The sequence below is a fragment of the Hordeum vulgare genome, chromosome 7H (assembly GCF_904849725.1).
Source record: "Hordeum vulgare subsp. vulgare chromosome 7H, MorexV3_pseudomolecules_assembly, whole genome shotgun sequence".
Taxonomy (NCBI): domain Eukaryota; kingdom Viridiplantae; phylum Streptophyta; class Magnoliopsida; order Poales; family Poaceae; genus Hordeum; species Hordeum vulgare.
Window position 1 is genome coordinate 34483371 of NC_058524.1, and position 14625 is coordinate 34497995.

General features: G+C 45.3%; 1 protein-coding gene across 1 annotated transcript in view; it reads left to right on the forward strand.

Moving 5' to 3' along the window:
* The window catches only part of LOC123408153 (leucine-rich repeat extensin-like protein 5), a 28538-nt gene extending 15935 nt beyond the window's left edge, over positions 1–12603 (forward strand). The window contains exons 4-6 of the mRNA XM_045101332.1: positions 10568–10667; positions 12098–12231; positions 12318–12603. Coding sequence (XP_044957267.1) covers positions 10568–10667; positions 12098–12231; positions 12318–12338 — 255 coding nt within the window. The 3' untranslated portion in view covers positions 12339–12603. The remainder of the gene's footprint in view (positions 1–10567; positions 10668–12097; positions 12232–12317) is intronic.
* The last annotated feature ends 2022 nt before the right edge of the window (positions 12604–14625 follow it).

The window sequence follows — 14625 nt, forward strand, 5'->3', positions numbered from 1 at the left end:
AAGCATGTCCTCGAGAATTTGGTTGACTCGTTCAACTTGTCCCTGGGATTGAGGATGAAATGCAGTGCTGAAGGACAGATGAGTCCCCATAGCCTTCTGAAAACTTTCCCAGAATTTTGAAGTAAACAAGCTGCCACGGTCCGAACTGATTACCAACGGAATACCGTGAAGTGAAACAACTCTTGACATATAAAGATCTGCCAGCTGACTAGCATTAATCGTTTCTTTGACGGCCAGGAAATGTGCAACTTTGGACAGTCGATCAATGACGACAAGAATAGCATCATTACCTTTCTGAGACCTGGGAAAACCAGTGACGAAGTCCATTTCAACGTGATCCCATTTCCACTCGGGAATAGAGATAGGTTGCAGAGTCCCAGCAGGCTTTTGGTGTTCTGCTTTGATACGCCGGCATATATCACATTCTGCCACATAGCGTGCAATGTCTTGTTTCATATTGGGCCACCAGAATCTTTGCCGGATGTCTTGGTACATCTTGGTACTACCCGGGTGAATAGACAATGGTGTGTCATGAGCTTCTTCCATCACCTTCCCAGTCATCCTGAGATTTTCCTTCTTATTTGGGACGAATAGGCGACCCTTGAAATACAAGGCGCCACCTTCATCAACAGTGAAAAAGGAGGGTTTACCCTTAGCAATATAGCTCTTAATCCTGTCGACATCATCGTCAAAGTTTTGTATATTCTTTATGGAGCTCACAAGATCTGGTTCAACCACTAGGTTACTGAGGGAACCCTGATTAACAACACGAAGGTTCATCTTTTGATACTCTTCAGGAGGGGGAACAAGGTAACCCTGAGGAACAATGTGGAGGTTCAGCTTACGGAATTCCTCTTGCAGACGATCGTGAACCTGATGAACCTGGAGGTGGTTGCAGTATGACTTGCGACTTAAGGCATCAGCCATTACATTAGCCTTGCCAGGGGTATATGATATACTACAGTCAAAATCTGCTATACGCTCCATCCATCTTTGTTGACGCAGGTTCAGCTCCGGTTGAGTGAACAAGTACTTCAAACTTTGATGGTCGGTGTAGATTTCACAGCGATTACCGACAAGGTATTGTCGCCATTCCTTCAATGCATGAATGACTGCGGCAAGCTCGAGATCATGAACTGGGTAGTTCTCTTCATGAGCACGCAGTTGACGTGAAGCATAAGCGATCACCTTGCGATCCTGCATTAGGACACAACCTATTCCTTGACGAGAAGCATCACAGTATATGACGAAATCCCTTTTCGTATCTGGAGGAGCAAGTACTGGAGCGGACGTTAGTTTGTCCTTGAGTGCCTGAAAACTTTCCTGACATTTCTCAGTCCATTCATACTTAACACCTTTGTGAAGCAGGTTGGTTAAGGGCTTCGCAATCTTGGAGAAGTTCTCGACGAATCGACGGCAATAGCTGGCGAGTCCGAGAAAACTTCTGACTTGCTTGACATTCTTCGGGGGAGTCCAATCAAGAATAGCTTGAATTCGTTCGGGGTTGACCGCAATACCATCCTTGGAAATCACATGACCAAGGTAAGTCACTTCGTCTAGCCAGAACTCACATTTGGAATACTTCGCATAGAGTTTATGCTCCCGAAGCTTATCCAGTACAAGACGAAGATGTTCAGCATGCTCTTCTTTGTTCTTTGAAAACACCAGAATATCATCCAGATATACCACGACAAATTTGTCGAGGTAGTCCATGAATATATAATTCATCAATCTAGAGAAAGTTGCCGGTGCATTGGTTAAGCCGAAGGACATGACGGTGTACTCGTATGACCCATATCGAGTAACAAAGGCGGTCTTTGGAATATCCTCCTTGCGAACACGGATCTGGTGGTATCCCAATCTCAAGTCGAGCTTAGAGAAAACGGTGGAACCAGCAAGTTGATCATACAAATCATTTATCCGAGGGAGAGGATATTTGTTTTGAATAGTGGCCTGGTTGATAGGACGATAGTCTTGAACCAATCGATTTGTCCCATCCTTCTTCTTAACAAAGAGAGAAGGTGCTCCCCAAGCAGAGGAACTCGGACGGATGAAACCCAGACGGAGCGAGTTGTCAATTTCTTGCTTAAGTTCAAGGAGTTCATGTGGTGGCATTTTATAAGGACGCTTGGCAATAGGAGTGGTACCGGGTACCAAGTCAATGACAAACTCGACAGCTCGAGCAGGGGGAATCCCCGGAAGTTCTTCTGGAAAGACATCTTGGAACTCTCGGACCACTGGTATGTTTTCAATCCCTTCAAGAGGCGACGCATTTAATGCATTCAAGGCATACAGCCGTGCCTCAGCATTACGGACGAGATGAGCATGGTAGCTTACTAGTTCATCTGAAGGGTGTAGGAGGTGGACGGTTTTGGTGGCACAAACGATCGATGCCGTATGAGCTTTCAACCAGTCCATCCCCAATATGAGATCAATGTTGGATGACTTTAGTAGGATGGGGTTGGCAAGGAATTCTAATCCTTCAATTTCAACTGGAACATGGGGGCAAACCACAGAGGTTCGGCATTCGCCCCCAGGGGTGTTTACCACTATCGGGAGGTTCATCTCTTCGCTCCTAATGTCATGCATGTATGCAAAATTTTCCGACATAAAGGAATGCGATGCTCCTGTATCAAACAATACAGAAGCAGGTACTGAGTTAACGAGAAGTGTACCCATCACGGTAGCAGGCTGGTCTTGAGCTTGACCCATATCAATGTTGTTGGCCTGACCACGAACATAAGCAGGCTTAGCGTTGAAGTTGCGGTTCTGGTTGTTGCCACGGCCAGTTGCGGGAAGTGCCAGCTGATTCTGATTCTGCCTGCAGTCTCTAGCACGGTGACCTGGACGGCCACACTTGAAGCACAGCCCGTCCTCGGGACGGGAAGGAGGAGCTCGAGGCGGTGGAGCTGGAAGCCTCGGCTGCCTAGGTGGTGGAGGAGGCAGGCGAGGTGCAGCATAGGACGGCCTCGGAGTAGGAGCAGGTGCATGGTACATGTTGTTGGGAATCCAGATCTTCCGCTTCTGTGCAGATGAGCCCGAAGATGAGCCCATGTCACGGTTGCGCTTGCTGCTATCTTTGTATTCCTGCAGACCAGTCTCAACCTGAATAGCCTTGTTCACGAGGGTGGCGAAATCAGCATAGTCCTGAACGAGGAGTGTCAGCTTGATATCAGGGTGGAGGCCTTCACGGAACTTCTCCTGCCTGCGTGCATCAGTCGCAATGTCTTCTTCAGCATAGCGAGATAATTCCAGAAATTCCCGCTGATAAGCATCCACAGTCTTGTTGCCCTGGACCAAGTTGCGGAACTCACGCTTCTTCCGGTCCATGATTCCCTGGGGAATGTATCGAGCACGGAAAGCAGCCTTGAACTCTGCCCAAGTGATGATAGTTCCATCGGGCTGAGAGCGCCTATGGCTGTCCCACCATTGAGCAGCGGGACCCTTCAGAAAGTATGCGGCAAAGTTGACATAGCTCGCCAGGGGCACATTGGCAGACTCTAGCTCATAAGAAATGTCACGGAGCCAGTCATCAGCATCTAGAGGCTGAGTTGAGCTGCGGTAGATCGCAGGGTTGAGACGGCAGAAGTCTTGCAGTGTCACGCCTTGTGGTTGGTTCATGTTCGGCCTTTGGAACTGATCCATGAGCCCTTGCATAAACTGGCGGTTCAGCTCAAACTGTTGGATCATCCCCGCCATATACTCAGGAGGCGGGGGTGGTGCATCGTTGGCACGGCCACGCGGGCGGCCAGCTGGTCTAACCATCCTGTTAAATATTTAGCAGGGGTAGTTTAGCTTAAAGTAATCGAAAGGCATCGCACGCATTCATGAAGTAATCAAGCATAATGAAAGGGAAATGCGATAGATACTCCATAGTAGTTGAGTTCGACATACAGACCCATACATAAGTTCGATTACAGACTAACGATTAAAAACTCGAAATTTGGCGATAACCCGGACGCATTTGACGATACCCTGGACTCACTAGGCGGCGCGCAGGCACGCGGTGGAAGAGTACCACGACGAGATGTAGCGATAAGGCTACATCAACGTCGGAGAGGACGAACGAATCCTGGTAGCTGGCGGTGATAGAAGGTAGGGACAGGACCCTGTGTCCCGTTGTGACTCTGGTGACGGTACCGCATCCAGTCGAGGAGCTGAGGTCCAAGTGCAGGGGTTCTACCCCCAACATCTGTCCACTCGAGAGCTGATGGTAGCTCTGTCCTGCTCGGCTCGCGGATGCGCAAAGGGGGAACCCTCGGACAGTGTGATGGCTGCAGCTCTGTCAATGCGTCGTAAAGACGAGCGCGCGTAGCATACAACTCCACAGTCAGAGCTCGGAAAGCACGATCCATTGCCTCAGTGTACTGCACCAGAATCCGCGCGTCGTAGCGACGCGTCACGTAGGGGGCGCAGACAGCGACGTAGGAACGGTCGTTGCGCTCCCGAACGTCAGAAGCGTAGGCAGTGAGATCAAACCCAGTCTCATCCCCAGCAGGAGCATGCGGGATGTATCTGAAAGGGCTCTCCTCCAGGTGAGGGTACGCTCCACGGAGTCGGGTGATGGCGATGTAGGCCGCATCGTGGACGGCCATCTCGACCGACACTCCAATACCACAGAACACGTGGCGCTCGAGGGTCTCGCCGCCCCTCTGGTCGAAGATGCGAACCTCAGCCTGGTACTGGCACTGGTTGTACTCGCGGAAATCCTCGAACACGGTGTACTCGGGGTACCAGCGATATCCCAGCCTGGTCAGGAGGTCGACCAAAATGGCCGGGAACCCAGTCGTCTCGGTGGCCTGTGTCAGGCGCACGTGCTGTCTTGCGGGACGCATCTGAAAATAAGATTGACGAATGTCAATGACAGTGTGTGTAATACATATTCAGGAGAAAAAGAGTAGATAGTCCAGCGCTCCGGATTGATGTGATTCGAGAACCTAATGTTAGAGTTAGTAAAATCTTTGACCCGAAAGAGAAGAGAAAGTAGAGCCCAGAGTATAGGAAAGGAGTAAAAGATACTAATACCACCCAATTCAGATGTGGGCCCGTAAGCCACAACATCAGTGTTAGTAAAGTTTTCCAAACACTAGACTCAACTTCGGCCAAGGAGTTGGAAAGGGGGCTACCTACAGGCAGTTGGCTCTGATACCAACTTGTGACGCCCTCGGCTTAATCGTACGCTAATCATACACGCAAATGCATACGATCAAACCCAAGGACTCACGGGGAGATATCACAACACAACTCTAGACACAAATAAAATAACATCAGCTTCATATTACAAGCCAGGATCCTCGAGGGCTAGAATACGAAAGCTCGATAAACACACGAGTCAGCGGAAGCAACAAATATCTGAGTACAGACATAAAACATGGGGTGCCTTAGAGAAGGCTAGCACAAAAGATACAACGATCGAACGAGGCGAGGCCTCCTGCCTGGGAACCTCCTAACTACTCCTGATCATCAGCGGCCTCCACGTAGTAGTAGGCACCGTCGGGGTAGCAGTCGTCGGCGACGGGGACCTCCATCTCCTGGGCTTCATCATCTGGTCGCAGCAAACGGATCAAGGGAACAAGGGGGGAGCAAAGCAGCGGTGAGTACTCATCCAAAGTACTCGCAAGTCTTACATCAGAACTATTCTAATTATGCATCAGTATCAAAGAAGGGGGTTATATGTGGACTGACTGCAGCAAAGCGAGAATAGAGGGAGAAGGCCTAGTCCTATCGAAGACTAGCATCTTCAGGGTCTTGCAGCAATAGACGAGAGTAGAACAGGGGTAACACATTAATAGTCATAATGTTGCAGCAATATTAAAGTGAGGTCACGCCTAAAGATCCTCCCTCGACTCCCTGCGAGGAAGCAATCCCGAGGCAAACTAATTCCAGTTAAGTAACAATTGTAGTTGTATAAGATCGGGGCACAACTCCAAGTCGTCCTGTAACCGTGGACACGGCTATCCGAATAGTTAATTTTCATCCCTGCAGGGGTGCACCACATGTCCCGTCACGCTCGATAACACTCTGGCCGGACATACTTTTCTGGGTCCTGCCCGGCCTCGGAATATCGACACGTCGCAGCCCCACCTAAGACTAATCAGAGAGGCCAGCCCGCCGGTCTAAATCCTAAGCACAAAGGGTTCATGGGCCCAGTTCCCCTTCACGCTCCTGCACGTGACGTGGGCGGCCGACGTCAGTCCTAGCATCCCTTAATCACAAGCGCGATGCATCTCGGGACCACTCGGGCGCGCGCCGCTACACTGCTGGCATCTGAAAAGCTTCGGCTGATACCGCGACGCCGAGTACCCATAATTCTTCCCGCGTAGCCGGTTAGTGCGAAAAGGTCTCCGACCAACCCAGATCAAATACCCAAATCCATTAGCATTTTAATTAGGCCAACAACACAGTCTCGCGGGAATCCACCCGTCTTACAACTAATCACCGAAGATCCCAGTAACATGGTCGAGTAACTGTGTGGTTGTATCATCGGGGGGAATCCGAGGTATCACCCTCGTTGGATTCCGAACGATGTACCCGTCAAGGTGGGCTTAGAGGAATCACCCTCGGAGGTCCCACACTCGCGGGGTGGCACGACAGAGACGTCATCGGGAATGGTGAAAGAGGAATCACCCTCGATAACCACGACCGACTAGCTATACTACAGAGATCTCATCAAGAGTACTTAGCGAGGTGTCACCCTCGGTACCCGATAGTACCTCTGTAGCGTCGTACAACGAAGGGGGGTGAACGTGCTGTGTCGGGTCTGGCTCGTCGATCAGAGATCGAGATTTGAAAACAAGCGGGGCAACTGATCTACAGGGTCAGAGGGGATGACTGCTCCACCTATACTAAGCATATTAAAGGTACAGGACTGAAAGTAGCAGTTCATCAAAAACAGGCTATGCATCAGATATAGGAGCTAACTACAACAGTAGCAAAATACTAATGCAAGCAGTAGGAAGAAAGACATAGGCGATATAGGAATGATCAAGAGGGGGTTTGCTTGCCTTGCTGCTCTGCGGCAAAGGACTGATCGGCAGGGTCGTAGATGTACCCGGCAGCAGCGTCAGTCTCGGGGTCTACCGGTAAGAAGAGGGGGAAGAAACAATAAATAATAGCACCGATGCAACACAAAACATGACATGGAAATATGCAGGCTAGACATGAGCTAACGCAGCAACATCCGTCATAGACGGGTCGGAAGAATATCTGACGATATTTTCCGAGTCTCGGGCTACTACCGGTTATACTGGAAACGATGGAAAAGTTCCATGTTTGCTATGCTAGGGACGCGTGACAGACGAATGGACCGTGCATCCGGGTTCGTCTCGCTTTGCTGATCAACTTTCATGTTGAAATTATTTCGATCTGACTTACGGATTATTTAATATTAATTTTTAAAGTTTTATTAATTATTTAAGAATTAAAAACAGATTTAAAAGGTTTAGTAAAATCCTATTATGACATCATCGCGATGTCAGGCTGACATCACATTTGACCGGTCAACTGACCAGCGGGTCCCGAACGTCATAGGCACAAGTTTTTATTAAAATTAATTATTTATTAATCAGATTAATTCAACGAGGGACCCACGTGTCATACTCTAATTATGTTAATTAATTATTTTAACTAATATATCTATTTATTTATTTATTTAAGAAAAACATTATTTTTAATCATCGCGTGGGGCCTCCCTGTCATTGACAGCGGTGCATTGGCCCCACCGGTAAGTGGCCTAAGGTTATTTCCTCATTTATTTTTATTAGATACCTATCCGTGCGAATACCGTATTCCTCTAAATACCCAAATACACAAATACATACATCACATCTCATACATACATACATACATACGCATCTAATACACCATTTATTCTTTTTCATTTTTCTTTTCTCTCAACACTCATCTCTCATCTCTCTGTTAACAGAGACAGAGAAGTTCTTTTGCAACTCCACCTAGAAGAACACAAACTTCGAATCCTTCTACCGGAGTCCACCGTCGACGGATCGAGGCCCCGTTTGCCGGAACGGAACCGGGACGTCGAGGAGAACGACACGGTGGGAGGAGCCCGAGGAGGGGCTCACCGACGGTGACGTGACGGCCCGGTGAAGCCGGAGTTCGCACGTAGAAGACGGTGGAGACGGGTGTGCCGGCGAGGAGGAGCCGGTGAGGAGGGCCCCCCGGAGATGGAGCCGCCGGCGGTGAGGGGCGGCCACCGTAGAGAGGGCCGCCGGAGAGGGACCTCCCGGAAGGGGCCGGCCGCCGAGATGGGGGGCCGAGGCAACCGGGGCCCCCTGCCGGCGGGGTGGGTGGCTCGCCGGCGAGGAGGGAGGGGCTCGGCCGGCGGGGAGGAGGGGCTCGGCCGGCGGGGCGAGGGGAGGGGCCACCGGGGGAGGAAGAGGGGCCGTGGGGTGGGGAGGAGGCCGTGGGGGAGGAGGAGGCGGTGGAGGGAGGAGGCCGGCGGGGTAGAGGGCTGCCGGCGGGGAGGGGTGGCCGTCGGGGGGCTGCCGGCGGGAGGGCCGACGGGAGGTAGGAGGAGGAGGCGACGTGGGAGTTGGGAGAGGAGGGGGGCTCGGCAGGGGAGAGATCTGGGGGAGGAGGCCACGGGAGGAGAGGAGGGAGAGGTGGCGCGTGGGGGTGGGGCCCCCCCACGAGGGGGGGGGGGGGCTGGCGGCGGCGCCCAGGGGGGGGGGGTGGGAGTTGGCGTGGGGGGGCGGCTTGACCGCCAGGGGGGCTAGGGTTTGGCCGGTTGGGCCCTTTTCGGCCCAGCTGGGCCGGCTGGGGGGGGGGGGGGCTTTCTCTTTTTTTTTTTTGATTTGTTTTATCTTGTTTTCTCTTTTCCCTTTTCTTTTTATTTATTTCTTTCTTTCAGTTTTCTTTCTTTCTTTTATCATTATTGTTTCTTTAATACTTTCCTCGTTTTTACATATATATTCTTGTAATATTTGCAATGAACTCATAACGTACTCTACTTTTGTTTTCAAATCTGAAATCCGGACAAACTCGAATCAACGCGGGTCTGAGGTGGAAATCCGATGACGAGGCATCATTAACGGTTGATCACTGTAGCTTAATTACGATTACTACTGTAGCAAAAGTCGAGGATGTCACAAGCGTGATCGGCCTATAATTTTTATATTGGACAATACAGGGGAACTACTACTACATATTATATGAGCAACTTCTTTTCTAATAAAAATGTCCTCTTTTTGTAACAAAGCCTTGAAAATGTAGGCACATTTAACTTACAATGGCACAGAGAACTTCACGCTATAGGCAAAAAAAATCTAGTTCAGGCTATACCTAATACTTGTAGCAACTCGGGCTTTTTCTACTACTGGTTTTCCGGGCTTTTTTCCCTGCCTACCTTGTGTTTTTGTAAGCAACTATACTCTACTACTAGCTTGTTGTGTAAGCAACTACAGTAGCATCCAAAGTCTATACTAGCCAGGTTCTGAAACAATTCTGTACATGGGGCAATTTCTGCAAGTAGTAGATAGGGGGTAGGTACAGACAGGGAAATACACAAGTTCTATGATGAAGTTCATGGAGAAAACAAAGTGGAACAACCTGTTACCTTTGCTGTTTACACGGGAGAAATTTGTCCAGCTTTTGTATTTTTTTGCCCACAATATCTAGCTTTTTTGCCTGACGAGCAAGAAAGAATTGCAAACACAATTGTGCTTCCTTTTCCATAATTTTTCACTTGATTTCGTCCTTCTTTTACTCTGTTTTTTCAGTGCTATGGGACGGGTGCTGATTATGTGGGACGTGGGATCTTGTGGTGCTGGGTTGGGAGAGGGGTGGGTGAAAAATCACGTGAGGCAGAAGTGGCGTTGGCTGTCGAGACGTGGCAACTAAAGGGGGAAGGGGAACCTGCCTTTTTTGAAGCACATGCGTGGGGACAGAGAGCAGGACTTTCCTTAACTGGCGGCCGTGAGATGTGCACGCACGCTGTGCGGGCGCTGTGTAGCACATTCCTATGCTAATTGCCCCGCAGTCTGATCTAGATGATACATGATCTGTGCGGATGGAACTCCGAGTACTTGGATGCTTCATGTGCGATCTATGATGCCCGTGAGTAGGTTGAGATTGAGGAAACTTTTTTTAAAGCACAATACTTCAGATTTGGTGATAGTTGGAAACATGTATAAATCGTTTGATGAGTTGCATGACTCCTAATCTAAGTTATTTTCTTGGCATAACTGTATGAAGAGCAGAGAAATAACAATGAGGTGACAATTAGAAAAAATCTAAGCAGCCTGCTAGGCAGCTTCCATGTGATTGCCTCATCATTCTCCCGAAGAACATGCCCCTTTGTGTTTCCGAGCATTATATTGCAGATACAAATCCTTTATGCATTACTACATACAGTGTATAATATTGTGAAGGTGGACACATGCATATATATTTGTTCTTTCGTTTCAGTAGTAGAATTTCCTTATTCTGCTATGGAATTCAGACTTACTATTTCCTTATTCTGTGATGAAATTGAGAGTTTCTTGATATGTCATTCCTGCAATATATATTTTTACAAAAGATTATCTTAATTATTCGTTCCTCTAATTAGGTCAATGATTTCCTAATTGACATGTTTGGAGACATTAAGATGTGGGCGTTTAGAGGTTACTTCGAAGGTTACGGGAAATTTTTGCACGGATATCTTTCAGGTAAATATAACTTCCAAAAATCTAGATGTTAATCAATATAATAAAAAAAATGCTCCATCCATATTGAATATTATTTATTCGTGCTTATATTGAATTAAGTTTACAGTACTGGGTATTTGTAAAGACTGCAAGACATACCTGATAGCAGCTTCAATTTCCTGCCGTGATTAATAGAATTTTTTCTCACAACTTCGACCAATCAGGACGGTCCTCTGCAAAAAAAGATGCATGCATGCATATATACTTGGACAATATATTACATGCAGACTGAGTTACCTAAGAGGGGACTTTCAGTTACACTCTCTATACAATCACGCACATGGGTCCTTCCCATGACTTCCTGTGTACAAGTGTGCTTCAACTACCAATTTATTTAGCGATCTATCTTGGTTCGAGATTTTCAGAAAGTAATCAGCAACTAAATAATTTGTAGAATTTTCCGAATTGCATGTACACGGAGACGTCAACAGGCCAATCTCGCCCCAATGATTTCTCTTGGTTCAGTTTTAGAAAACTTCAGTATAAGATATACCACAGTAACTTAAAATACAATAAATTTTTAAGCCAAACACTTCAAAGTATTTAATACCAATATTTTTCCAAGAAACCGTATCTTTACTACTATGGCATGGCACGCATGGCACTCGTATAAAAAATTGTGGCAGCAGTTTTTTTAATGGGTAAATAGGATGCTACTATTCATCCCGTAGATTTGAACGCACAACCAGCTCACCGTGTTACTATTCACCAATGATAAAATGTAAGGATTTTACTGTTTATGCATTGGCAGGGGTGTCGTAAAATGTAAGGATGTTACTGTTTATGCATTGGCAGTGCGTTAGTCCTCGCTGTCGTAGCCGGCCATTTGTACTTTGGCCATGAGGACATTATCTATCATATTACTCATAATACTGAACATGCACTAAAATGCTATAGTGAGGAGTAAGCTAAGGACATTGAGAAACTATATCACTTTAGAATTTTGGATATATTTTTAATCAAGCACGGGAAATCCGGAATTAAGATCTATAAGTCTTAATATGCATTGAATTTTTGTCTATGTTGTCATACTGAAATTGCACATATTTGACAATATATACAAAACCATCATACTTACTTGGGAAGCCATTTTTTTTTTGCATTGCTTCATAATAAAAATACATGCAAGTTACTTTTCTATTTTTGCATAGCTCCGTAGCAAAGCACGGGCATCATGCTAGTTATTTCCAAAAAGCTGGCTGACATTTAAAAGTGTTCACATTGTTAATGTAAATTGTATTATCATTGTCATTGAATGCTAGTATTTATCATAATATAGGTTGGTTCCAAAGTAGTTTTGAAGACTTCAACATATCCCAACAAAAGGAATGTTGCGTATGGTACTATTCGTAGTAGTGATCCAAGAACTAAGGCGTGTGGTATTGAGTTAGGTGCGGAATTTGCCCTTGTGCGCATAGATCAATCTTTGCTTGATAATGAGGAGTTGGTAAGGGAAGTTTCCGATTGCAAGAAAATTGGTGAAGCATTCTCTTCAGGATACTTAATTGCATGGCCTTCAGCTTTTGTAAGTTAAATCTTCTCTTCAACATTCTCAAATCATATTTGTGTGCATTTAATCACATATATCTAACGTGCAATTTTCTTCTACAGATTCGAGAGAAGGATAATTGAGTTACGGTTGAATTCTTGGATGCGGAAGCAAATAAAATCTGAAGATTTTATCTACTAATAATCGTAGTTTACATTGATAGATTGAAAAATGTAATATGAATCACAAGATCTTTTTCTTTCGTCCAGTTGATGCAAATTCTATGGTGTAATATTCTTCATAGTTGTGTTTTCTATGCTCAAAATGATATGAATGATATCTTTATTGTAATGTGTATGTATCATACACTTGTATATTCTTAATCAGTATCTTCATATTGAGGATTTCTATGTGTGTTGTGCTTTCATTTCTATACCATTTTGATGTTGCCGGCATAATGATAAAATGATCAATCACTTGCGCAATCGCATCAACTTTATTAAATAAATTTATATTCCATAAAAGGGGTACTGAATTTTGTGATTAATAATAAAAAATACACCAATTACGTTACCATATTGATATAGTAGTGTTACTACAGTTACAAAATTTTGTTACTACAGTATTTAAAAAGTATAAATCATAGTGTTACAATAGTCCGATATTATGTTACTAGTTGATGTGTACCGCTTGTGTTACTAGAGTTAGAAAAACATGTTACCACCAATGTTGTATGTCTGTGCAAATATGTTACTCTGGGTGTTACTATAACTACAAAAATGTGTTACCACTGTGTTTGGTAACACATAATATGCATGTTACTATACTATAATTGTAACACTATTTTTAACATATGGTAACAATTACTATGTGTAACAGTTGACATCATTTAGTAACACGGGATAATGTAACACATTTCAAATTGTGTTACTCTCTGACCTAGTAACACACTTTTGGGCCTGTAGTAACACAAGACGGTGTTACCAAAGGTCTGTCCTGTTGTAGTGATATAGTTCCACATTGTTCATCAACTCAAATAAAAACGGAAACTAAAGCACTCCAACGCCAGCTTCCATGCATGTAGTACATCCAATCTGCAAAATGGGAATAAGAAAGTCAGAAGAAGAAGAAGAACAACATATATATGACAAATAAGCTAAATTGAAGAAGAAAGAGAAGAAGCAAGAAGAGAACAAGGAGAAGAAAAACAAGAAGGAGGAGGAGGAGGAGGAGGAGGAGGGGAAGGGGAAGGAGAAGTAGAAGGAGGAGGAGAAGAAGAAAAAAGAAGAGAAGAAGAAGGAGAAGAAGGAGGAGAAGAAGGAGAAGAAGGAGGGCTCCTTCTCCTTCTTCTCCTCCTTCTCCTTCTTCTTCTCTTCTTCTCCTCCTCCTTCTTCTTCTTCTCCTTCTCCTTCTCTTCTTCTTCTCTTCTTCTTCTTCTTCTTCTTCTTCTTCTTCTTCTTCTTCCTTCTCCTTCTTTTTGAGCTAAATGGGCTAATTATGTTATTTTAGAGGAAAACAATCTAAGTATATAATATTCATGAGCCAACCAAGGTTCTTGTGGCATTTTGAGCTTATTATGGTATTTTGGAGCTAAATGGGCTAATTATGTCATTGTTGGGTTAACTAAAGCAAGGATAATATGAAAGAGGAGAAGAAAGAGGAGGAGGAGGAGAAGAAGAAGAAATCAAGAAGAAGGAGGAGGAGGAGGAGGAGGAGGAGGAGATGGCCACCTTGGCCATCTCCTCCTCCTCCTCCTCCTCCTCCTCCTTCTCCTTCTTCTCTTCTTCTTCTTCTCTTCTTCTTCTTCTATCTTTTCATTTTGCCTATTTCTTCTCCTCTAATCCTCTTGTTGGAGCTAAATTACCTAATTATGTATTTTTTGAGCTAAATGTTTCAATTATGTCATTTTAGAGGAAAACAAGCTAAGTATATAATATTCATGAGCTAACCAAGGTTCTTGTGCCATTTTGAGCTTATTATGGTATTTTGGAGCTAAATGGGCTAATTATGTCATTGTTCGGTTAATTAAAGCAAGGATAATATGAAAGAGGAGAAGAAAGAGGAGGAGGAGAAGAAGAACAAGAAATCAAGAAGAAGGAGGAGGAGGAGAAGGAGGAGGAGGAGAAGGACTAGAAGATCCTTGGCCTTCTCCTCCTCCTCCTCCTCCTTCTCCTTCTTCTCTTCTTCTTCTTCTCTTCTTCTTCTTCTATCTTTTCATTTTGCCTATTTCTTCTCCTCTTCTCCTCTTGTTGGAGCTAAATTACCTAATTATGTCTTTTTTGAGCTAAATGTTTCAATTATGTCATTTTAGAGGAAAACAAGCTAAGTATATAATATTCATGAGCTAACCAAGGTTCTTGTGCCATTTTGAGCTTATTATGGTATTTTGGAGCTAAATGGGCTAATTATGTCATTGTTGGGTTAATTAAA